Source organism: Hemicordylus capensis, chromosome 2 (assembly GCF_027244095.1).
Source record: "Hemicordylus capensis ecotype Gifberg chromosome 2, rHemCap1.1.pri, whole genome shotgun sequence".
Taxonomy (NCBI): domain Eukaryota; kingdom Metazoa; phylum Chordata; class Lepidosauria; order Squamata; family Cordylidae; genus Hemicordylus; species Hemicordylus capensis.
The window spans coordinates 12,329,168-12,354,806 of NC_069658.1; the positions used below are offsets into that span (position 1 = coordinate 12,329,168).

Here is a 25,639-nt window from a genome sequence, read left to right on the forward strand (position 1 = left end):
CCTCCCACTGATGGACCTGTAGTGGCCTCCTGTCAGGCCCAGTTCTCCCTAAAGATGGAGACACCTCCCTCAGAGATCCTTTTGATAAAAAGATTGAGGCTTCCCTTAGAAGGGCACACGAAGCCTCCTTACTGGCCATTCGCTCATCTATGCCAATATCAGTTATCTCCAGGGCTTCACTAATATGGGTGGATGATTTAATTCAAAACCCACCAGAAGACCTCCATATGCCTAAAACAAATATGATTAAGGATCCAAAAAGTGCAGACCTTCACAGCTGACACAGCTATGGATTCCGTCTACTTTGCAGCCAGGTCTACTGCTTCTCCTGTGGTGGCCAGGCGAACCCTATGGTTGAAGCATTGGCAGGTAGACGCCACTTCTCGCTTCAATTTGCAATCTGTCCCATATGTAGGTTCCAAGCTATTTAGCGCTGGCGCCCTAAATGAGCTCCTCACCGAAACCAAGGATAAAAGTCCTGCCCACAACACAGGTATTTCTGCAGAATAAGAGTTCCTTTCAGTCTTTTCATCCCTTCAGGGTCCCCTTCAGACCCAGGGAAAGGGACAACAGATCTCATTGTCCCTTCTGGAACAGGTTTAGACCCAAAAAACAAACAAACCAGACAACAGTGCCAGCCCTTCACAGGACAGAATAAAACAACTAGACAGCAATCCTGACTCATGGCCTCTCCTGGTGAGGGGTCATTTAACACAATTCTTTCATGCTTGGGAACTCTCCACACATGACAGCTGGGTCCTTCAAACTAGTCAGCATGGTTACAGAATAGAGTACCCCATTCTACACCCAAACAGGTTTTTGCAGATTCCTTCTCAAGGTCCAGCTGTACCAAGCAGAGGTCAACCAAGTGGCTCCATACTGGCTGAAGGGACACTGGTTTCCAACGATCCTCCATCTCGCTGTAATACACCCTTGGTTCCTGCCAGTCTCAACAGACCTATAACAGCAAGGACCCATCATTGTTCACCATCTGTCCTGGTTAAAATTAGCCGCCTGGAAACTTGCATTGGTGCACTAGAAACGGCAGGCATAGGGAAACATGCAACTTCATGGACTTTCTTGACTTCTTACAGTGGGGGTTAGACAAGGGTCTAAAAGCGAACACACTAAAACGACAAGCAGTAGCACTCTCAGGACTGTTGGTCTCTAATGCCCATCAGACAATCGGGCATTACCCATACAACGCCTCATACAATCTCACCTCAAACATCTCCTCAGAGGAGTTATGCTACTTTCAGGCCCTATCCTTAAACAAACACTTATGCATAATCTCACCAGACTCAGACTGATCCCTGAGCCATATTTCATCCCAAAGATGCCATCAGTTTTTCACAGATCCTAGGATGTTATCCTGCCCTCTTTTTGCCATAAACCTTCACATCCATCAGAGCATGCATGGCACGATCTAGACATCTGATGATGCTTTAAAAATGTACATCCAACATAGTGAGCTGTACTGGACCTCAGATGTCTTGTTCATGTTGTACCTCTCTACTTCCATGGGCCAGAAGGTCTCAAAAGCCACTGTTGCCAAGCGGATCAAACCCTGCATATCCCTGGCATACAACACATTAAAAATACCAACGCCTCTGCATATCTCAGCTCATTCAACCAGGGCAGCAGCAGCAATGGCAGCCTTCTCTACAAATGTGCCCCTGTTAGAGATTTGTAAAGCAGCAACATGGTCATCTCTGTCTACCTTAAGTCATTACAAGATGGACATCCAATGCTCCGCCAAAGCTGCCTTTGGTAGAAGAGTGCTACAGTAGGTACTCCCTCAGCAGTAGTCCCGGATGCTTTCCACCCGATCTCATAGCTATGGCATGTCCCTCAAGATGCCCTCTTTCAGTAGCAGGGAAAGGAGTGTTGGTTATTTCCTGTGAAGGCTTCTTCCTGCTGCTGGATATGAGGACATCTCGGTCTACCTGTGATGGGCTGTCTGGGTCTACTGAAGGGTTGCCTGTTTTCTCTACATTACTGTACTTTAAAGTTGACCTCTAAATTAGTATTCTCTGTTCTGTTATCTCTACTTGGCTACTCAGAACTGGGTGGGGTTATCCTTCCCAGAGTTAGTAAAGCTTTCTAAGCTAATTTGCATAGTCCTGCCTCTGGAGCAACAGGGAAGTATAACTCACAAGATGTGCTCGCATCCAGCAGCAGGAAGAAATCCTGAAGTAACCAGTGCTCCTATTTACAGGTCACCAAAGAGTGGAATGTAGGATCCTTGTTAAATTATTCATAATTAGGTGTTGCAATTATAGGAATTGTGAGATCTGAGAAACTCAGCTGACTTATGAGCAGGTGGGCTTCCCTAAGTCCCCGTAAAACTACTCTGAAGGCTTGCAGGTTATCAGCCTGATTTCCCCAAATGAGTTCAGCTGGAGTACTTTGATTTAAGGTGGTTTACAGCCCAATTCTGAGCCTCACTGTGCCATAAAGCAAATACTGGGTTCAATAACTGCTGTTCTGGCAAAATGCCTTGAATCATGAACCTAGCCAGGCATGCAGAATGGAAAGAGCCCCTGGGTATAATTTGTAATGGTCATCCCTGATAGAAAGTTATAATAGTCGGCTAGACGATGTGGATGGCTGCAACATTGGGAAGGGCATCTTGTTTAGTCGCCTGCAAAACTCAGGTATTCAATAGAACTGACACACACGCAATGAAATCTGGGTCTTGAAGTAATTAAGAGGACATTCTCACTTGACTTTCACCACTTGGTTCTTGGCCACATATTGCTCATAGTTTTGTGTTGTCTGGTGGCAAATAGAACCTTGTCTTTAACCTACCTTTGTCAAACAGGTCTTTGATGCCATTATGAACTTTAAGAAGGAAGAGACATCCAAGCTGATTGAGAAACTGGATATCAAGCTGGATGCTGAAGATCGAGAAAAGGAAGGAAAGCCACTTCTCAAGGTACTTTTAAGTAGTCAGGAAATGACTCACAAGGCATGGGCAAAATGTGTTTGGGGAAAGCTTGATGAACCTAATCATGAGGGCTTTGAACTCAATCCTATGGGGGATAGAGACAAAAGGCTGAAAGTAAGTACTAAGATATTTGATTGCTACAGAGAAACTAGGGGAATTGTGGGACTGCATAGAAAACCCCCACAGTAAAATAGAAGCAGAGATATTGGAACATAATATCCACAGCTTGCAGAATCTATACATAAATCCACAGAGTATGAGAGATTTAAGAAGGTGGGCTTGAACTTCTAGTGCAAGAAAGATCTCAACCTTGAGGAGTCATTGCTACCTAAGTACATCTGAGAAGAACACTGGAACAATAGCATGTGATTCTGAAGGGAGAATGTCGCCTATTCTGAAGGGAGAATGTCGCCTAAACAAAGGAGATCATTGTGGATTTCAGGAAATGCAAATTGGATTTCCAGCCACTCATTATTGAAGGGATTTGTGTGGAACGGGTTTCGGTGTTTAGATTTCTGGGAATAGAGCTGAGAGATGACCTGACATGGGGAGCAAACACCAAAGATCTGGTGAAGAGAGCACAGCAGAGATTATACTTCTTGAGAGTTCTCCGGAGGACTAATCTTTCAAGTAATCTATTGTTGGTGTTTTATCGCTGTGCTATAGAGAGTGTGTTGACTTATGGGATCTGTGTGTGGTTTGGGAGTTGTACAGCCAGAGAAAGAACACTGCTGTCCAAGGTTGTTAAGACTGCGGAGAAAATAATTGGGTGTACTCTTCCTACCTTAGATCAAATCTATGCCACTAGGTGTTATAATAAAGCTGTAGAGATAGCGCAGGATCCCACGCACCCTGGAAATGATCTCTTTCAGCTTCTGCCTTCGAGAAGGAGGTATAGGGTCTTAAAGACCAGGACCAGCCGCTTGAGAAGTAGTTTCTACCCAAAAGCGGTCTCAGCTTTGAACGCAGCAAAACACAGCTTCTGAGGGGTTTTTTGTATTTAGTTTTTAGAGTTTTTTTAGTGGGTTTTTAGTGGGTTGATGGGAGGGGGGCGTTTGGGTATATGTTTAGATTATTCTTGTTAGGTCCTGTAGTAGTGGTTGTAGATTCTTTTCAATCTCGTTGTTCTGCACAGGACAATGACAATAAAGATTTATCTATCTATCTATCTATCTATCTAAATGACCAATGAAACAAAAGAGATTCCAGACAGCATTTCTGGAACTGTTCTGCTTAAATGCTTCCTAGGCGGTAATGCGTCGCTGGCTGCCTGCAGGAGATGCCTTACTACAGATGATCACCATCCATCTGCCTTCCCCTGTCACAGCCCAGAAGTATCGCTGTGAACTTCTGTATGAGGGACCACCTGATGATGAAGCTGCAATGGGTAAGACCAGGAACATTAAATAATTCAATTAACCACTTTGCACACATCAGTTGTATCGCTCTTGCTAATTGCATCTTTTTGAGACATTACCCACATTTCTGTTAATCACATTGTATTCTGCACTCCTTCAGTAGATGCTGAATGATATATGGAAGACCATGCATCTAATCATAGGGAGTGAGTCCCAATAATGGGGCAGGGCTGGCCACTATCCATGATCCTCTACTGAACTATTATGCGTCTCTGTCTAAACAGACTTCTCCCAAACACACTTCCAGTGTCATTCACTCACCTGGGCAGATCTGACTTTTGTTCAGATAGCCTCTTAAAACTATCATTATGTTTATTTTTCATTTTTTTAAAAAGCCAAAGAAAGGAAGCAAAACCTTAGCGTGATAAATGAGCTAAATTTGAAGAACTCCCCATTTCTGCTGCTGGCATCCAAGGGAGTCTCCTTGAGCGGATTATGATTCTCCACATGGCCCCTAAGGCAGGACTGTGCAAATTAGCGTCTTTAGGAGGTGGAGGATCATGGCTCCACTTAGTTCTTTTAGTCCTGCATGGTCCAAGGCAGTTCTTCTCAGCTTCTCCCAAAACCTCCTTGCACTTCCAATCCATCTTTCATTGCTTAGACTCTCTTTGTGTTTCTTTCTCTCACTGTTGTCTTGTTTCTTGCTGTACAAAAATATATATATATATATATATATATATATATATATATATATATATATATATATAAATATACACACACACACACACACATATACATACACACACACATATATATACACACATATATATCTATATCTATATCTTTAAGCCCTTTCTTTCAAACTGCCCCCCCCCGCCCCGCTTCCTCCTCGCTTTGGTTGCACTCTTAGTCTCCTCTTCTTTCTCTGCCTTTTATGGAACACACTAGGCATGCGCTCCATGTGAGAATCAATAAGGGAAAAGATCAACAAGGCCTCCCCAAGAACCTCCAAGCAGCTGGAAAGCCACCCGAGAGAGGTTGCACAGCCAGGCTTCCTTTTCCGGAGCAGAGCCCTTCTGGCAAAACACTCGCCCTGCTGCACAGCTGATGGGCAATGTTCTCCGGCTCTCACCCGCCCAATCAGGCGTTTCATTGGAGCAGGCACGCACCTCCCCGAACAGCTGCTGAGTGATACTCTGCAGTTTGGGCCCACTAAATCGGGCGTTTCGAGGCCAGGGAGAGAAGGGAGCTCTGAGTTGAGCGTGTGCCCCGCCGGCCAGCTGATGGGCGGTGCTCCGTGGCTCCGTCCCGCTCAGTTGGTCGTTTCTGTCGACCGGGGGGCGATCCGAGCCCCAAAGCTGCTTCTGCCCACTCCCTGAAACTTTGTGGAACATGCGGTTGCTTGCTGCAGTCCCCTGTGAGCACTGATGGCCTCCTCCAGCAATCTTCAGGGCACAGCCCCAGAAAAACAGAAAGTGGCCCCTCATAAATCTCTTGCTATGGGGAGTGTTGGATCGAGCCATGGGGCAACAAGAACTCCATGCAACAGAACCGTGGTGACCAGGAGTGCTGCCGTTGGAGCAGGCACACAATTGGTGAGCTCGGCCCATGTTGGGCCTTCTGACTCTTTTACCCCCTCCCGCCGGACCCTCAGGGCGTGATCTAGCCTAGCCCAGCCTGCTCAAACGCCGCAATCCCTTGATGAAATGCCCTCTGATATGCCACCTACCTGGTGCTCATGGTTTGAAGATCTGTTAGCTCTTTCTTTTGAGTGCTATGATCAATTAAAATCTAAAAAGTGAAAAAGATACAGAAGGGAACAGTCACCTTCCTCAAGCACCTCATCCTCTGTTTCTGAGGCTCCAGTCCCTAAGAAGGCAAAGAAAAAGCGCAAGCACATTAAAAAGACAAAAAAAGGGAGGTCTAGGTCTAAGCAGCCACCTAATGGCTCAGCAGGGAAATGCTTGACTATCAAGCAAGAGGTTGCCGGTTCGAATCCCTGCTGGTACAGCAGCAGCAATATAGGAAGATGCTGAAAGGCATCATCTCATACTGCATGGGAGGAGGCAATGGTAAACCCCTCCTGTATTCTACCAAAGACAACCACAGGGCTCTGTGGGCGCCAGGAGTTGAAACCGACTTGACGGCACACTTTACATTTACATAGGTCTAAGCAGAGGGAAAAGAGTACCCATTCCTCTGAAATCTCCGATCACGATTCACCAGACCCCAGGGACCCACATGCAGAACTCCTGCGGGACCCAGTGTTCTCTCTTAATTTTTTTCATCTGTGTGCGGAATGAATTTTGTTCTGAGCAGCAGTATAATGACAATATGTGCACACGTGCATTCAGAATGGGCCTTCCTGATTCAACCTGAGCGGGATCTAAAATTAACATCAAAAACTTGTGAGCACGCACACGTGCACACACCTTAGAGGGAATTCTGGTAGGACCTCCAAGCAGGAACCTTCACCAACCCCCAAACAAAACCCCTTCAGTTATTCCATTAGACGATGAGCCAATTCCAGTGGGAGACACTCCAGAGGACCCTGGGGACCCCTTGGGGAGAACAGACCCTGACCAACCAGACAGAGGAAGGAGAGTGGTCAGATGGTCAGGAACCAGAGGACACGCTCCCCAGATACTTTTCCAGTCATTGGACTTTGCCCCATTGATGTCCAAGACTATTCATGCTTTAGGCCTGACCCAGCTTAATCCTCCGGAATCCCAGCCTATGACTAAAAGTGCTATGGTTTTTCCTGGACCAAAGACAAATACTGTGACTCTCCCACTCTCTAAGCCCTTCATTGAGACTGTTAATGGGGAATGGAGTTTTTCTGCCTCTAATAGGAAGGTGGTAACTATAGCCACAAAGCTGTACTCCTTCCAGCAGGGGGCGGGATTTTTAATACGCCCCTCACAGATGCACCCGGGGTCCAAATAGTCTCTAATTCGGTTCTGAGCAGAGACGGAGAGTCTGCTTTTAAAGACACTGCAGACAGGCGCATGGAAGAGGCTATGGAAAGGTCACATGACTCCGCCGCCTTAGCAATGAGAGCCTCAGCCGCCTCCATGGTGACCAGATTGTCTCACATATGGCTGGATGATCTAATCCAGGCCAGGGCCCAGTCTCTGACCTGGCACGATTGCAGGCAAACCCTGTTAAAATTACACAAGGCACAAGCCTTCATCTCTGATTCCACTCTTGAGTCCTTGAGATTTGCTTCAAGGGCAGGACCTGCCTCAGTGCTGGGCTGCTGGAACTTGTTCTTGAAATATTGGTGCGTAGGCGCTGCTTCTAAGACCAATCTGGCCACAGTACGTTTTGATGGGGAAAGCTCTTCAGGGATGCAGCCTTAAACGACACCCTAGTGGAATCAAAGGATAAGAAGACGGCTATGCCCTTCTCATCACGTAAACTGGACTGCCCACAGGGGAGGTGGTTTTTCCACTCCTTTCGCCCCTTTTGGTCCTCGTTCACTGGCAGGGAGCGGGCTTCAGGTCCCAACGTCCCTTCTGGGGCAGATCCAGACCCTCCAGACGGTTTTGGAAATGGGCTACCTTCTCTGCCCAGGGCAAGCAGGCAAAATAGCAATCCTGACTTGGGCGGGTTGCCTCTGAGTGGTTGCCTCTCCTCTCACTTACACGTTTGGGATGCCTCCACCTCAGATCGTTGGGTACTCAACATAGTAAAGGGGGGCCACTACATAGAGTTGACCATGTATCCACCTCACTGCTTTATAGCCACCCCAAACTCCTGCATACCCTCCAAACACAAAGATCTCCAGGAGGCGTCCTTCTCACCAGCTACTATACCTGGGGGTCATAATAATAGACACAATACAGAACAAGCTCATCTTGCCACCAGAATGCAGAGCCACCCTGGAGACAGAGGTCCATCAGGCCTTACTAAAGAAGTCCATGTCACGGCTCTCCCTTTCCAGGATCCTGGGACTGATGGTGCCAACCTTGGAATTGGTACCTTGGTCGCGTTTCCACCTATGGCCGTTACAGTGGTTCCTGCTGCCTCATCACCAGGAGATTGCCGTGAAATTCACCAAACAAGTGAGCCTTGCATCCCAAGTGCTACAATCTCTGAGATGGTGGATTATGCCTCCACACCTTTCCGTGGGGAAAAGGTTTCTGGACCCCCCACGGGTCACAGTCACCACAGATGCAAGCAAACAGAGCTGGGGAGCCCAGTGTCTCCACAAGTCAGCTCAAGGAAAGTGGGCAACCACCAAAAAATGACACAGCATCAACTGGCTGGAGCTCAGAGCAATCTGTCTCGCACTTCTGGCATTCCATCACATAGTCCACAACCTAGTCTGAATGGACAACACCTCAGCGAAAGCACACATCAATCACCAGGGGGGCACCAGGTTGAAGTCTCTTCAGATAGAAGCACCTCTCCTGATCCAGTGGGCCGACCAGAACGTGACATCACTGACAGCACACCACATGTAAGGTGACCTGAACACAGTGAACCCAAACATATCCAGACTCGTATCGGAACACTTCGGCCACCTGTCAGTTGATCTGTTCACAATTCCAGAAAATGCTCAGTACTGCGCTTCTTCTCTAGGTTCCCTTGCCCTCAAGCGGAAGCGTTGGATGCTCTGTTGGCACCATGGCTGGAGGATCTCCTGTGTGCCTTTCCGCTGACCCCACTCCTTGCCCGGTTTCTGCAACAAGTGAAATTCCTCCAGGCCCAGGTCATACTACTGGCACCGTTCTGGCCTCACAGACCCTGGTTTTCAGAAATCCGAAACCTGGCAACAGTAGAACATCTGATGCTTCCAGTCACAGCAGATCTACTCCGACAAGGGCCAGTGCACCATCCAGATCCAGACTGGTTACAGCTAGCCACATGGAGACTGAATGGCACCTCTTAAAGTAGCATGGCTACTCTTCAAAAGTGCTTGACACGATGTTGGCCTCCAGATGCCCCTGGAGTCCCTAAAGGGGCGGCTGCCATGCAACATTTACTGCAGTTCATTCAAAATGGTCTGGACCAGGCTCTTTCCACAAACACACTATAATGACAGGCCACTGCCCTAATAGCTTGGAGCACCTTGATCCCCTGGAAATGAGATCTAAGACATCCACACTTAAGGCGCTTTCTCAGGGGAGCAACCCTATTATCCCCACGAGTGGTGCACCGTTCCGCTACATGGAACTTACACACAGTCTTGAAGGCTCTACAGAGTTCTCCCTTTGAGCCAATCCAATCTATCGCCTTACATCTCCTGACCATAAAACTCGCTTTTTTGGTTGCCGTCACATTGGCGCATAGAGTGTCTGAGCGCCAGGCTCTTTCAGTTCACAGACAGTTTTGCATTTTTTCAGAAAATTCGGTGAAGCTCATATCTAACCCCTTTTTTTGGCCCAAGGTGTCCTCACCTTTTCATATGTCCCAGGATGTCATGTTACCATCCTTTTGTCCAAAACCGATTCATCCTGTGGAAAAATTCTGGCACAAGCTGGATGTACGTAGGTGCCTTAAGACCTACATAAAATGCACAAAACTCATCCGAAATATGGAGTCGTTGTTCATCTCTTTTTTTGCTCCGAAACATGCATCAGGCAGTGACCTCCGCCACCATAGCTTGGTGGCTTAAGGCATGCATAGCCCTGGAATATGAAACTCAGAATCTTAAGGCCCCCACTAAAGTGTTTGCCCATTCGACCAGGGCGGCTGCCACATTGGATGCATTTTCTACTAATGCTCCAGTCCAGGACATTTGCAGGGTGGCTACTTGGAGTGCTCCATCAACCTTTACCTGGCACTACAAATTGGATACCTTCACCTCTGCTCAAGCAGCATTTGAGAGGCAGGTACTCCAACAGGTCCTTCCTTCAGAGTAGGCGGGAGTGCTCCCCCACTAGTTGGGCTGAGGGCTGTGGTATGTCCCCACTCAAGGAGACACCCTTGGATGCCAGCAGCAGAGAATGGAGCATTCTTCTTGCTGCTGCATCCAAGGGCTTCTCGACCTCCGCTTGTTAACACCCGTGCCTACTCCGCAAGGACTGTCCCTTGGAGAGTATCTCTAAATTATCTGCCTGGAACACAGAGCTGCTCCTATGGTTCCCACTTTTGGGGACACCATCGTTTTCCCCCTAAAATATTATTACAGATTTTTTAAATCAGACATTACATTAGTTTTTCCAATTCCCCCCTCCCCCCAATTTTTGGAGTGGTTTTTGCTCCTAGTTTACTGTATTTTCTTCTTAGTACTCTTGGGTTTTTTGTCCTAAAAGAACTGGGTGGGGCCATAATCCTCTACCTCTTAAAGACTAACTAATTTGCATAGTCCTGCCTTAGGGGTCACGTGGAGAATCATAACCCACTCAAGGAAATGCCCTTGGATGCAGCAGCAAGAAGAAGCCTTCACAGTATGTGAACCAATGCTCCAATTTATGTCTTGTTTTGCTGCAGGTGTTAAGAGCTGCGATCCAAAGGGCCCTTTGATGATGTACATCTCTAAAATGGTCCCCACATCAGACAAAGGCCGTTTCTATGCCTTTGGGCGAGTCTTCTCTGGTATTGTTTCCACAGGCCAGAAAGTTCGAATCATGGGACCAAACTATACTCCAGGAAAGAAAGAAGATCTCTACCTAAAGCCCATTCAAAGGTAGCCAGGGATGGCATTGCTGCTTCTGAAAATGAGTGCATGCAAATAAATTACAATATTATGAAACACCTTTTATTTTTATGGGGGGAGTCTGGTAGGAGGAGGTGCCATCTTTCTTTTTTATAAAATATTTTTTCCCTTGCCTTTTTATTTTTCCTGCATCTCCAGCAGAAAATTAGTAACTGAAAGGTATGGTAGACTTAAAAAAAAAAAAAAAAGGTAATGATAGAGAATACCTTTTATGTGAAAAGGTTAATTAAAAAAATATACTTCCAATGATATAGTAGATATTCAAGGATTGTTACCCATCCTCTGTCTTTGTAGAACCATTTTGATGATGGGTCGTTATGTTGAGCCCATTGAGGATGTTCCTTGTGGCAACATTGTTGGTCTAGTTGGTGTTGACCAGTTTTTGGTGAAGACGGGCACCATTACCACCTTTGAACATGCCCACAACATGAGAGTGATGAAATTTAGTGTTAGCCCAGTTGTGCGTGTTGCAGTTGAAGCAAAAAACCCCGCCGACCTACCAAAACTAGTGGAAGGTCTAAAGCGTCTTGCCAAGTCTGACCCTATGGTCCAGGTGAGTGTTAGCTGTACATTTGTGACTTAGAATTGCTGCTTTGCAGTGGAGCTTTGTTGAAAGATAGAGTTTATCTCAGGTCACTTTCTTGATAGCATTTGTAAGCATGCCACTTAACAGAAGTAATGATAGGTTTGTTGAGAACTTGGTTAGAAATCTCCATCCCAGTCTTTAAAATCTGTAGTCAGTTGTCTGATTAATGTGGCCACTCCATTCCTCCCAGCTAAGGACTGAATTGATGGTGGCCTTTTTGAAAGAGGTGGTGTGGGGTGAGTACAAGATCTAGTACAAGACCTAGCCCATTCATAAATACTACACATTTGCCAAGGACAGGAATTTTAAAAGGAGTCTTAAAGGAAGAGAGGGAGCCTAGTATATGGGCATCATGAAATTGTACTGCTAACAGAAGGAAGGCTGCACCCCACCACAGAATGAGAGTACAGGAACTGTTTCTTCCCCAGCCAGTTTCCCATCATGGTTTGAAGGCGCATGATGCAGCAACCTTGCTTGAAGCTAGGCTGATCTGGGTCTGGTTAGCGCATGGATGGGAAATTGCCTAGGAATCCTATGTATACTGTGGAAGGAAAATGGAATATAAATGGAATAAATGCATTTCCAAATAATTCACTCTTCCCTTTTACTTCAAAGTAAATGAACTTATTCAACAAGTATAGAGTAATAGAAAAACAACTTTCTGTTCAGGCTTGCTGATAATAAAGAAGCTGCTCTTTCCAAGCTGAAGACGATGAGCTCCTTGGAGAAAGAATAGAATAAACATCCAACGTAATAAATTAGATGAGAACATTGTTGTCATCACTTAATTTAGAGGTTTCCCTTGAAGATGATGAACATGTTTTGAAACATTTAGGAGAACTTGGAAATCAGTTTGGTAATAAACCTTTTCTGCTATAATGTTGATGAGAAAATTGTAACTGCCACTGTTGGGCACGAACTATTTCAAGAGCAGTTTAACTACAACTATTTACTATCTAAAAAGTAATTTTAACTGCTAGTTCACTACAATTGAAATTACTTTTGGAGTTGCTTTGAACTAATTTTTTTGGTAAGCTACTTTCCTACCCCCCACCCACTCCAAGGTTTAAAATTTTTAAAATATGAAATAGGTCAAACAAAATAGTTTACTGGAGTTTAGGGACTTTAGTTGTTGGGTGGGGTTTTTGTTTTTTTTAAACTCAAATAATAATCTTTCCTGGACAGTTGAGTCCTGCAAATTGTCAAAGCAGGCCTGTAAACAACAAATTCCCTGTAGGTCTTCGCGCTGCTCTGGTGAGTGCAATTGCTCTCTTTCTGAGCCAGACTAAATAAACTGCTAGAATATTCTGGGTGCAGCTGCCCGCCCTTGAAAATGGTACACATCGAACATGTGTCTAGCAGCTAGCTGTAGGAATGAAATAGAGGATTGCCAGACCTTTTGCTGGTAATTGCAGGCTTGCCTGTATTTTCTTAGTGATTGATTTGGCATTTCTGTGGCATTTTCAGTATTATAATAAACTATTTAATAATGCTTTCCTAATGGATGGAATTATGATTGTTAGTAGTTAATTACTAACAAAAATGATTTTACTGCGTATTTTTTAACCATTTTATGGAAGTAATTACTATTCAACTGCATGAAAATTAGTTTAATTACTGCCCATCCCTGGCAAGTGCCTTAGCTTTCCTGATGTACCACAATGTGTCTGGAAGCATATGAATGGATAATAGAGCTGGAAGGAAAGGAAAATCCTGACCAGATGGGAGATGTGCACTTAAGAGTGGAGTCAAGTTGCTCCCTCCATGTAGAGAAGAGGGTGAAAAAAAACAGCCAGCACCTGCACTCAGAGTATCTCTGTTAGAATCCAGAAAAATCCTGGATATTCCCCACTCCCTCCACACTGCCAAAGGGATATTTTAGAAGAAACTTCTTACCACCTCTCCCAAGCCCTTAGGTAGGGGCAGGATACAGATTCTAAATAAATAGTTGTTAGCATGACCTATTCAGGCCTGAATTTTAGGCTGCGCATGTAACTTGTTTGTGTGTGTGCTACATTATTAAGTATTTGCATTATGAAGTGTCTGGTATTGGGTGGTCCTCTCTGAATTGTCTGGTCCACTTATTAATGCACTAGCCACAGGCCATGGCATTGGAAAGGCAGGGCTGCACTGGCAAGGACTCTGCCTTTGACAGGTAAGTTGATTGCTGGAGTTCATTAGTGAATGGCACACTGTAATCTAACTCCATTTTATTTCCCCATGATAACTCCTATGCAAGTAAAGTGAGGTCTTTTCAAAACTGCGGTGCAGAAATGTATCGTGTTACACAGTGTGGACTATCAGGAGTATGTAAAGGCTTTCATGTAATCAGACTTTCATGTTTTCTCTTGAAAGCAGAACTATATCATAAACAATCTTTTCTGTCCCTTAGTGCATTATTGAGGAATCTGGGGAGCACATCATTGCTGGTGCTGGTGAGCTGCATCTAGAAATCTGCCTCAAAGATCTGGAAGAGGACCATGCCTGTATCCCAATCAAGGTATATAAATACAAATGGACAGCTGGGTGGGTGGGTTTGATGTGTGTAAGCAACAGATTGGCCGACAGTGATGAGTGAGTGTGTGTGTGTGTGTGTGTGTTTGTTTGTTTAATGAAAATTATATGATTTGGTTTCTTTCTGTGTCAGATAAATAATGTAGTAACCCAAGGAATTAATTACCAACACTTCTTTGTTTCTGAAGAATTTGGTAGATTTTTGACTCTCTTCTTTGGAAAGGAGAGAGGAGACAAAGAAGGTGCTGAGTAATGTACAAGAGCCGTAACTCTCCATCATCCCTCTGAGTATTTGCTAAACTGTGCACTTGTTACTAAGGTTGGGATTTTCAACAAGATTAATTTCTATAGCAGATACTAGCTTTTGAGTGAGTGCCATATATGCAGAATTGCAGAATGCATGAGAAGTAACTGAAGTGATGTTTCTGTTGTTCTGGAGGATGTCTGAACACACACACAAAATAATAGAATGTTGGCGTTCAAAGGGACCTTCAGGCCTTCTAGTCCAACCCTCTGCTGAGTACAGGAGTCTGCGACAGAATCCCTGACAGATGGCCCTCCAACCTCTGTTTAAAAACCTCCTGTGAAGGAAAACCCACCCCTGTGCAAGGCAGACTATTCCACTGTCTGATTCCCCCTATCGTTTCTTCTCCAGGCTAAACAAACCTAGCTCTTTTAACAGTTCCTCATAGGATGGTTTCCAGAACCCCCACCATCTTTGTTGCTCTCCTCTGAACCTACTTGTTTATCAGTGTCTTTCTTAAAATGCAGTGCCCAGGACTGTACAGAGTATTCCTAGTGAGGTCTGACCAATGCAAAATGTATTGGGACAGTTACTACTTGTGATCGGGACACTGTGGATCTGTTGATGTAGCCCAAGATTGCATTAGCTTTTAACATCATAAAGTTCTTATTTGGGGACTCTGTGTGTGTGTGTGTGTGTGTGTGTGTGTGTGTGTGTGTGTGTGTGTGTGTAGCAGGGGGCCGGGGGCCAGAAAGAAAGTATTAGGACACTCTCTTTTCTCTCATTCCAGGTTGAAATGCAAGTGGGGTAGGAACTATGGATTGTGCAATTGGGTAGTGTTGATTGATTTTAGCATACAGTAGATATTGTTTATGAAAGTGGGACTGTGTTTGATTGAATTTTTTCATGTTGGAGAAATCAGACCCTGTGGTATCTTATCGAGAGACTGTCTGTGAAGAGTCAAACCAGATGTGCTTATCCAAATCCCCCAACAAACACAACCGTCTGTACATGAAAGCACGCCCCTTCCCTGATGGGTTGGCAGAAGATATTGACAAAGGAGATGTCAGCTCTCGCCAAGAGCTGAAGCAGCGAGCTCGCTACCTGGCAGAGAAGTATGAGTGGGATGTGTCTGAAGCTCGGAAGATCTGGTGCTTTGGACCCGATGGAACAGGTCCCAATATTTTGGTAGACATCACCAAAGGTGTCCAGTATCTCAATGAAATCAAAGATAGTGTGGTGGCTGGATTCCAGTGGGCAACCAAAGAGGTAGGTCTGGCACTAAAGTCACACCCTAGACAACACTTTGGAAGTATTCTGCAAACCAAATTATCCTCACTGGCATTGGATAGGGCACAATTTAGCCATCTATCTTTTCCTAAAGGCTCCCCCGCCTTCTTTTTGAAGAAGGGATATGATCTTACATTAGATATTGTTTCCACCTGTGTTTAAAATAACTGGTCTTTCTTAAATCTCTCTGTGAATAAATCTGAGCACCTTCATCTGCAATCCTCACTTTGATTGCTACAAAGATAATAATAATAATAATAATAATAATAATAATAATAATAATAATAATAATTCAATTTCTATACCGCCCTTCCAAAAATGGCTCAGGGCGGTTTACAAAGAGAAATAACAAATAAGATGGCTCCCTGTCCCCAAAGGGCTAACATTCTAAAAAGAAACATAAGACACACACCAGCAACAGTCACTGGAAGTACTGTGCTGGGGGTGGATAGGGCCAGTTTCTCTCCCCCTGCTAAATAAAGAGAATCACCACAGTAAAAGGTGCCTCTTTGCCCAGTTAGCAGGGGTTATGCCTGCAGATGTTTGATTCAGGGTTTTTATGGATCTCACAGTTGCAAAATTTTATGTTGTGATATGGCAATTCCTCGTCATGAAAGTTACATAAATAATGGCCTACATCCACAGGGAATACCTTTTGAGCACATACAGGAGAGGGGGGACTTTCAGATTCTTCTTCTCACTGCAGCTGCCTGTGCTTTCTGAAAATATGTCCTGAAAGGTCCCTTTCAGGGACATCGTTTTGAGTAGTGCACACAGCACACAGAGGGAATGGGGAATTGCCAAAAGTTGCCCTTCGCCTCTGTGTGAGTAGAAGCATTCTCCTACAGGGCAGTCCATAAATGGGATGCTCCTCCCACTCACTCCAAAAATGGAGGCAATCAGTGGTCATTTCTGAATGCCTTCAAGTAGAGTGAGGAGCTTGCCCACACTCATTTGTTTCACTCCAAAGAGCTGGCTATTAGCAGAGCTCCGTCAAATCTTTCCTTTTGTTTTGTGTCATAATTTTCTGTCGTCTTGGATAGTTTGCAGACATCCATAACTGGGAGCATGGATGACTGCCTCTATACTTGAGGGCATTCAGAATTGAAAACTGTTTGGCTTTGCCTTTGGAGAGAGTGTGAGGAGCAATCTGTTAATAGATACACTCCATTTCACTGCAGAGAAGGAACTTATTCGGTAAATCCCAAATTTGGTTTCCTACATGCAGCTGCTAGTTTGGATGTAGGTCAACATTTTTGCACTCTGTTTTATTTCTCTAAGTGTATTAACTTACTAGCAGTAAGTTAACCAGCAGCAGGTGATTATCTTGCCAGGTGAATTCACAAATGCTTTTCAATCACTAAAATACTATAATGTCACAAATACAGTATTTTCTTCCTTATTTGGCTTGCAGGGTGTTCTGTGTGAGGAGAACATGCGAGGCGTTCGCTTTGACATTCACGATGTTACTCTCCATGCTGACGCCATCCATCGTGGTGGCGGGCAAATCATCCCAACTGCGAGGAGGGTCCTGTATGCCTCTGCTCTTACAGCCCAGCCCCGACTGATGGAACCCATTTATCTTGTAGAGATTCAGGTATGTTCCTAGGTTTGGCTTCAAGGAAAGATAGAAGAGCTTAGTCCCTGGGTATTTAAGAGAACTTCTTCTTCGCCATGAGCCCCACTGCCTGTCTGGAGAGGTTTGCATGCGGTTGCTGCCAACTCATTTGGCAGCTTCTTGGGAAGGGGCCTTCTCTGTTGCTGCTCCATGGAATTTGGAATGCGCTCCCTGTTGAAATAAGGGAGACACATTTATTCACCCAGGCTATTAATTAGATTTATGGTTTTAAATTTGTAATACTGGTTTTAAATGATTTTAATGTTTACATGATTAATTGCTTTGTTTTTATTTTGGTGTAAACTGCCCTGAGGCATTTTTGGAAGGGCGATATATAAATCAGATAGATAGATAGATAGATAGGCTATGCTTTCTGGAGTTTAGATTGTGAGCCCTTTGGGGGTCCAAATAAGGGATCCATCTTATTTATTTGTTATTTCTCTGTGTAAACCGCCCTGAGCCATTTTTGGAAGGGCGGTATAGAAATAGAACTAATAATAATAATAATAATAAATTTAAACACGTGTGTGTGTTTAATAATAAAACACATAATAATAACACATAAATACACGTGTGTGTGTGTGTGCGCACACACAGAGAGAATACAAAATATAATACAAAACCATTTTAAAACTTGTTTTTTAAAGTCAATTTTAAAAATCAAATTTAAAAAGCCTGAGTGAACAGAAAGGTCTTTACCTAGCATCTAAAATAACAAAGTGATGGTGCCAGGCGAACCTTATTGGGGAGGCTGATCCATAAGGGGTGCCACCACCAAAAAGACCCTCTCCCTAGTAGCCACCTGCCTCACCTCGTTTGGCACTCAGAGCAGGACCTCCAAAGAAGATCTTAAGGTCCAGGTCGGGATATATGGGGCAAGGCGCTCTCTCGGGTAACCCACTTCCAAGCCATTTAGGACTTTAAAGGTTAGAATCAGCACTTTGAATTGGGCCTGGAAACGGACTGGGAGCCAGTGCAGCTGACGAAGCACTGGCATAATATGCTCAAAACGTCCAGTCCCATTTAATCAACTCACAGCCCTATTTTGTACCAGTTGCAGTTTCCGGACCATTTTCAAAGGCAGCCCCACATACAATGCATTGCAGTAATCTAAGCGAGGGGTTATCAGAGCGTGAGTAACTGTGGCCAAGCTATCTCTGCCCAGGTAAGGTCATGGTGTATCAACCAAAGCTGACAAAAGGCACTCTGAGCCATAGGGGCCACTTGAGCCTCTAGTGACAGTGCTGGATCAATGAGCACCCCCAAACTGTGAACCTGGTCCTTCAGGGGGAGTGCAACCCCATCTAGAACAGGCTGAACATCATTCACTCGGCCAGAGGAACCACCGACCAGCAGTACTTCTGTCTTGTCTGGATTGAATCTCAACTTGTTCACCCTCATTCAGTCAATTTAGTGCATCCAGGCACTGATTCAGGACAGTCACCGACCCACCTGCATCTGATGAAAGAGACTGATACAACTGAATGTCATCCGCATACTGATGGCACCTCAGTTGTGACCTCTCCCAGTGGTTTCATGTAGATGTTAAACACGGTAGGGAAAAGAATGGAACCTTGCAGGATCCCAAAGCATAACTGTCAAGGGGTTGAGCAGTAATCCCCCAAGCACCACCTTTTGGAAAAGGGCCTCTAGGTAGGAAAGGAACCACCTCCAAGTAGTGCTTCCCACACTCAGCTTGGCCAGCTTGTCCAAAAGGATGCCATGGCCAATGGTATCGAAAGCTGCCAAGAGAATTAACAGGGCTGCACTCCCCCTGTCTGTTTCTCCCTATATACAGGTCATTCCACAAGGGTTCATCCCACAGAAAGCAGTTTCTGTTTGAAAACCAGGCCAGAAGCTTGATTGAAATGGATCTAGATCATCTGTTTCTTCAAAGAATGTCTGGAGTTGGTCAGCCACTACACACTCAAGCACTTTACCCAGGAAGGGAATATTGGCCACTAGTCTATAGTTGTTGACAGTCTGTGGGTCCAGACTAGGTTTCTTTAGGAGTGGTTGAATAATAGCTTCGTTCAACTGAGCTGGGACCACTCCCTCTCTCAATGAGGCATTTAGAACCTGCTGGACTCAGATAAAAGTTTCCTCTCTACTAGATTTAAGAAGCCATTAAGGGCAAAGGTCAAGCATGCACGTGGTTGGCCAAACTCAATTGAACACCTTCTCCACATCCTTGGGCACCAATAATTGAAGCTCTTACACCAAAACTGGATCAGGAGGTACTCTGGACACCTCTCCCAATGACACTGCATCACCTGTAGAGTCCAACTCATAGTGATTGTGAACAACTTTACCCTCAAAGTGCTGGGCAAATGCGTCTCAGCATGCTACCAAGAGTTCTAACACATCTTGCCCGGAGCCAGATTTCAAGAGGCTCTGCACCACCTGGAAAAGCCCTGCTGGACCACATTGGGAGGATGCAATGGTGGACCAAAAAAAAAAAGTTTCTTCTGTTCCATCACTGCCACAGAATAGGCTCGATAGTGAGCTCTAACCTGTGTTCTCTCAGACTCACCCCAAGTCTTCCTCCACTTATGTTCTAGCCGTCTCCCAGCTTGCTTCATTGCCCTCAGCACAGGTGTATACCAAGGCGCTACACGGGCTCTGCTTTGTGGGAGTGGGCACTTGAGAGTGATCATGTCAACTGCCTGAGCCATCTCTCTATTCCAGAGAACAATCAGAGCTTCAACATGAGTGCCTACCATACTACTCTTGAGCTTCTGCAGTGAGAGTCCTTAGCTTAGCACCCTTCAAGCAGGTGGAATAGTCCCTCCAACAGTACTTGTAAGGAGCACAAGACACTAGAGTGAGGGATTATTTTGCCCTTAAGCTCTTTCCGTCTTCTCTGCCCATTAATTGAACATGCACAAAGGAGATCTGGGTTCAAATGCCAACCCAGGCAAGGCTTCACTATGTAGTCCCAGGGCAAAACGATTACTCTTACGCTTGGCTTAGTAGCAATGCTCTTCTCAGAGCATTATAAAATGCTTTGCAATAAAAATTCTGCAGAAGGTTCTAGTAATAGTTGTTGTTATGCTCCCTCTGCCTATGCTGCTGTAAGGTCTCGCAGATTCACTAGCTGCTTGGTGAAGTCCCTGTCTGTTCTCTGTTCGGTATGCATTTCTCAGTGCTCATACATTGGTGGTCACGGGAATGAACAAGTATGCCTCTTATGCTCCTTCTTGCATTTTAGAAAATGCACAAGGATTCCTAATTGCTGATAGTACTGAGTAGTAACACAAAATTACATTGGAAGTTGCCTTATTCATCATTGGTCCATCTAGCTTAGTATTGTCTACGCAGATTGGCAGTGGCTTCTCCATGGTTTTAGGCAGGAGTCTCTCTCAGCCCTCTCTGGAGATGCCAGGGAGGGAACTTGGAACCTTCTGCATGCAAGCATGCAGGTGCTCTTTCCAGAGCAGCCCCAACCCCTAAGGGGATACCCTAAGTGCTCACACATGTAGTCTCCCATACAAATGCTAACCAGGGTGGACCTCGCTTAGCAAAGGGGATAATTCATGCTTTCCACCACAAGACCAGCTCTCCTCCCATTAAATTGAACCTTTCATCGCAAGATGTAATTAATGCAAACAGATGAGTTGAGTAAGAAGCTAAGATGGAAGAGCAGAATGAGAAAGAGACAGGATGGGAGGAGCTTGAAAGAGCAAGAGTCAATCAGTGAGGTAGTGAATGTGTCTACCAAGCTACTATGTGTACAGATTGGGACTTGAAAAACCTCATTTGTTGGCTATATCAGGATTTCTCATTTTTGGATGCTTGACCTTAAATCTCCAGGAAGTATCACCTGATTTATTTTTTAAAAAATAATGCAGATCCTTCTGTATTTCTGCCCTTCCATTTATAGACTATATAACTGGATGCAAGAAATCCAGACTCAAATCTCTGCTCAATTCTGAAGCTAGCTGAATTAACCCTGGGTAGCTAAACTGTGTAACTTGCCCTAGCTAATTCAGCAGATGTTTTTTCTTCCTAGTGCCCAGAACAAGTGGTTGGCGGCATCTATGGTGTGCTGAACCGGAAGCGTGGCCATGTCTTTGAAGAGTCCCAGGTAGCTGGAACCCCAATGTTTGTGGTCAAAGCATACCTGCCTGTCAATGAATCTTTTGGTAAGAGGTTTCTACCTTTCTTGCTGAAGTGTAAGATGCTCTCAAGTCAACACACGTAATGAATTGCCTATGTAAATATTGTCTCTGTCCCTCTGACATTTCTCAGCCGTTTATATTTTGCAGTTTCTCTAGTCATGTATATCTATCAACTGATAACGCTTCTGAGGAAATAGGCTCCCTGAACATTTCTGCTGCAATAGGTGTTAGTCTTGAAGGGTACCATTAAATGCCCTCTTCCACTGTGGGAGAGAGATGTGGATAAGTTGGAGGCCCAACTGCATGCAGTGATCACTAGATATCATGATTTAAATTATAATTACTAACGAGCCACACTGGTACCCATGTTGTAATTTCCCCCCAAAGAGTCTGTTCTGAAGTTGCTCATGTAAGTAAAAACTTCCAGAGGGGTTGTCATTTGAAGTTTTTTGCCAGAAATGGCAGCGTTTTCAAGGGAGTTGTGCCTCCCATGTGTTCTGGAAAGACAGGGCTGTGTAAATTGCAAACTTGCCCAGGATCCTGCAGGAGGTAGCCACTCCCAGTTTCAATCCAAGCTTGCTGCAGATTTTTGTTTGTTTGTCCAAGGACTGATCCCTTGCTTTCTTCTACCTGTGCTCTTGTATTAGGGTGGAGAAGGGGGCAGAAACGGAGCATTGGTTTCACTTACCGTGAAGGCTTCTTCTGGTTGCTGGGGCCAGGGACATCTCATGGGTTATCCTCTCTCAAGAGCTCCAGGCAGGACAGAAAGTAAATAGTTAAAAAACTAAGCCACACCCACTAGAGCCTGAGGGGGATAACCCCACCCAGTTCTTTCGGGCCGAGACATAAGAGGACAAAGGCAATACAAAACAGTAGAAAACAGCAGGTCAGAATAAACAGTTTTAAACATTCCAGAATAACAGAGTGTAGCAACCAACTGTAGAAACTAAATGTCAGTCTCCACCATTTCAACAAAAGTAGACCAGAGCGCAAAATCACAACTGGGTGGGCCGAGATGTCCCTGGCCCCAGCAACCAGAAGAAGCCTTCACGGTAAGTGAAACCAATGCTCCGTTCTCGGTTGCTGAGGCCAGGGACATCTCATGGGACATACCACAGCTGTCCAACTCGGGTGGGAGCACTCTGGTCTACTAGCGAGGAAGAACTTGTTGCAAGATCCATCTGCCAAGGGTTGCCCGGGCAGACGCGAAATCCTCGATCTTGTAAAGTTTGGTGAAAGTGGAAGACGATGCCCAGGTGGCCGCCTTGCAGATCTCTTCAACCAGTGCATTAATGGAAAACGCCACTGATGCTGCTGCTGCTCTAGTAGAATGTGCAAAGAGATGCGTTTGTGGCCTCAACTTCTGAACCTTGTAGGCCATCGATATACACGCTATAATCCACGTTGCAATCCTGGTCGAGGAATCTGGGACCCCCATGGAATGCAAACAGAGCGTCCGACAATCTGAATGAGGCTGAGCGTCTAATATAGACCTTAAGACATCGCTTAACGTCCAACTTGTGCCATTTCCGCTCCATAGGATGGACGGGTTTGGGGCAAAATGAAGGTAGGAACCCATCTTGCGATGGGTGGAAGGGGGACACCACCTTTGGCCTCATGAAGGGGTCTGGAATGAGCCTGATGGCCTCTTTCTGAAATATACAATGTGACTTGTTTTACAGACAGCACCTGCAGCACCGAGAAGAGCCTTGCTGAAGTGATGGCCACCAAAAAGGCCAATTTAAACTGTAAGATCCTGATCAGAATAGCTGCCAAAGGCTCCAAGGAGTGAGCTTGCAATGCCTTGAGGACAGTATGTAGTTCCCAAGAGGGTAACGTATGCACTGTTGGAGGTGACATCAGCGAGACACCTCAAAGAAACTACGCTGGTGAGGATGTGACTGAGACATTTTGTCTTTTCTACTGAGAGCAACTCCATCAACGGCAATGCCTGCCGTTGCAGGGTATTCGGACATAGTCCCTTCTTGAACCCTTCTTGTAAGAAGAGCAGGAGATGATATAACTTAGCCGTGCCCTTCGGAACGGAGTTGCGAGACATCCAGCGAAGGAGTGCTCCCAATGTATATTGATAAATTTTCTCTGTCGATGGACTTTACGACGCCAGCATAGTGCTGAGAACTCCCTCCGAGTAGCCATGTTGGCTCAGGACTCGGCACTCAGTTTCCAAACGATGAGCCGAAACCAACATGGATCCGGGTGTAAAACTGGACCCTGATGGAGCAGGTCCGGGGTCTGAGGCAACTCCCAAGGTGGCTCCACCGCCAGATGGAGGAGCTCTGGAAACCAGGGTCTCCTGGGCCAGAATGGTGCCACTAAGAGTACTCTTGCTCGAAGACACATCCATTGCAGGACTCTGGCCAACAGAGGTGTCAGAGGATATGTATAAAGGAAAGCGTCTGGCCATGGACTGGATAGGGCATCCACTGCCATCGCCTCCCTGCATGGAAATCTAGGCATAAACGCTGGGGATTGTGCATTCTTCGGAGTCATGAAGAGGTCTACCTCGGGCATGCCCATCTTCTCTGTTATCTGGGTGAAAACTGATGGATTTAGAGCCCATTCTCCCAGTTGGATGTCAGCCCAGCTTAACCAGTCTGCAAACAGGTTCAGCTCTCCCTTGATGTGGTGTGCCATCAGGGAAGGAAGGTTGCTCTCTGCCCCAGACAGCAGAAGGACAGCCTCCTGGTGAGATGACCTGGACCCCCATTGCTTGTTTACATATGCCTTTGCCGTCGTATTGTCGGTCTTTACAAATACTTCAGTGCCTTGGATGATCTCCTGGAATGCTAGTAGCGCTAGGCAAATTGCATGGAGTTCCCTCCAATTTATGTTGTGAGAACGCTCCTCCGTGTTCCATAGCTGCTGCGCCAACTGGTTGAGGCAGTGGGCTCCCCAGCCCCTGTCAACTTGGGTCTGTTGTTCTGATGAACATCTGTGGGTCCAAGAAGGTCTTTTCCCAATTCAGGTTGTTGGAGTTGATCCACCAGCGGAGAGAGTGACGCAGGTCTGGTGGCAACTTCATAAGCAGTCTACACTTCCTTACGATTGCCTTCTGGTGGGGTAGGGGAAACCACTGGAGGTTGTGCAGATGAATTCAAGCCCACGGAACTGAGTCTGGTGAGGCCACCATCAAGCTCAGCAGTCTTGACAAGGAAGCCAGAGGAACTCTTGGATTCGCTAGGACCAGGTGAACCTCTGTCTGGATAGTCTGTAACCTGTCTGGTGGAAGCAAGAGGCGGTCTACTAAGGTAACTATGATTACCCACAAATGGCGCAGCCTGTGGCATGGCGTCAATTGACTCTTTTCTCCATTTATGATGAAACCATGGTTCGAGTGTTGCGATAGTTAAGGACCAAGTCCTGTTCTGCCTCTGGGAGAGATCTCGCCTGCAGCAACAATTGACTATCCCTTTCTGACAGAGTTGCGCCACCAGTGGTGCCAACAACTTTGTGGAGACATGAGGGGCTGCTGTATTGAAAATGCCTTCCAGCATATCTAAACCGAAGGTACTGCCTGCTTTCCGGGTGTATAGGAAGATGCAGGTAGGCCTCCCTTAAATCTATGGACGCGAGCACATCCAGATGAAAGAGTGCCTCTGAAACTGCTCTTAGAGTTTCCATCTGGAAATGAGTTCTGTGGACCCATCTGTTCAAAAAATTTTAAGTCTAAAACAGCTCTCCTTGAACTGTCCCTTTTTGGGACGGTAAATAGGATAGAGGTGTTTGTTTTGCTGTTTTGGTTTGTTTGTTTTGTTTTAACTCCCTCTCCCTCCTGTGCCAGAGGCACTGGCTCCACTGCCCTGATGTCCAGGAGGAGTTGGATTGCCTAGACTATCGGCAAATGCTTTGAGAATGCTTTTGACCTTAGAGTGGGGATAAAGCAGCAGGGGGAGAGGAGTGAAACTCTATCCTGTAGCTGTGATGGATCAGCTACAGAACCCAGTTGTCTGAGGTTAATCTTCCCAGGCTGGGGCGAGGTGAGACAAATGCCCTCCAAGCCTGAAATGCTTCAAGTCATTGTAGTGGCTTTTGCTGCTTTGACTGAGCAGCTTGCTGTTTGTAGGTACCAAACCCTCTAAAGGGTGCTCTCTGAGGATTCCAAGATCCCCTCTGGAATTTTGTATCTCTGTCCTGGCCCCTGAAGGGCCGGAAGCTATGAAAGGACCGATTGTATTGGAAGGGCCTTTTAAAAGGCTGTTTATCAGTCTTTTTATTGGTTGAAGGCATTGTCTTTCACTTATCAGATGATTCTACAAGAATGTCTTGTAGG

General features: G+C 45.6%; 1 protein-coding gene across 2 annotated transcripts in view; it reads left to right on the top strand.

Moving 5' to 3' along the window:
* The window catches only part of LOC128342148 (elongation factor 2-like), a 62,200-nt gene that overhangs the window by 20,911 nt on the left and 15,650 nt on the right, over positions 1 to 25,639 (top strand). For both annotated transcript variants that reach the window (XM_053289073.1, XM_053289072.1), the window contains exons 7-14: positions 2,825 to 2,938; positions 4,199 to 4,337; positions 10,750 to 10,945; positions 11,270 to 11,528; positions 13,954 to 14,061; positions 15,235 to 15,588; positions 17,024 to 17,206; positions 21,240 to 21,372. In XM_053289073.1, coding sequence (XP_053145048.1) covers positions 2,825 to 2,938; positions 4,199 to 4,337; positions 10,750 to 10,945; positions 11,270 to 11,528; positions 13,954 to 14,061; positions 15,235 to 15,588; positions 17,024 to 17,206; positions 21,240 to 21,372 — 1,486 coding nt within the window. The remainder of the gene's footprint in view (positions 1 to 2,824; positions 2,939 to 4,198; positions 4,338 to 10,749; positions 10,946 to 11,269; positions 11,529 to 13,953; positions 14,062 to 15,234; positions 15,589 to 17,023; positions 17,207 to 21,239; positions 21,373 to 25,639) is intronic.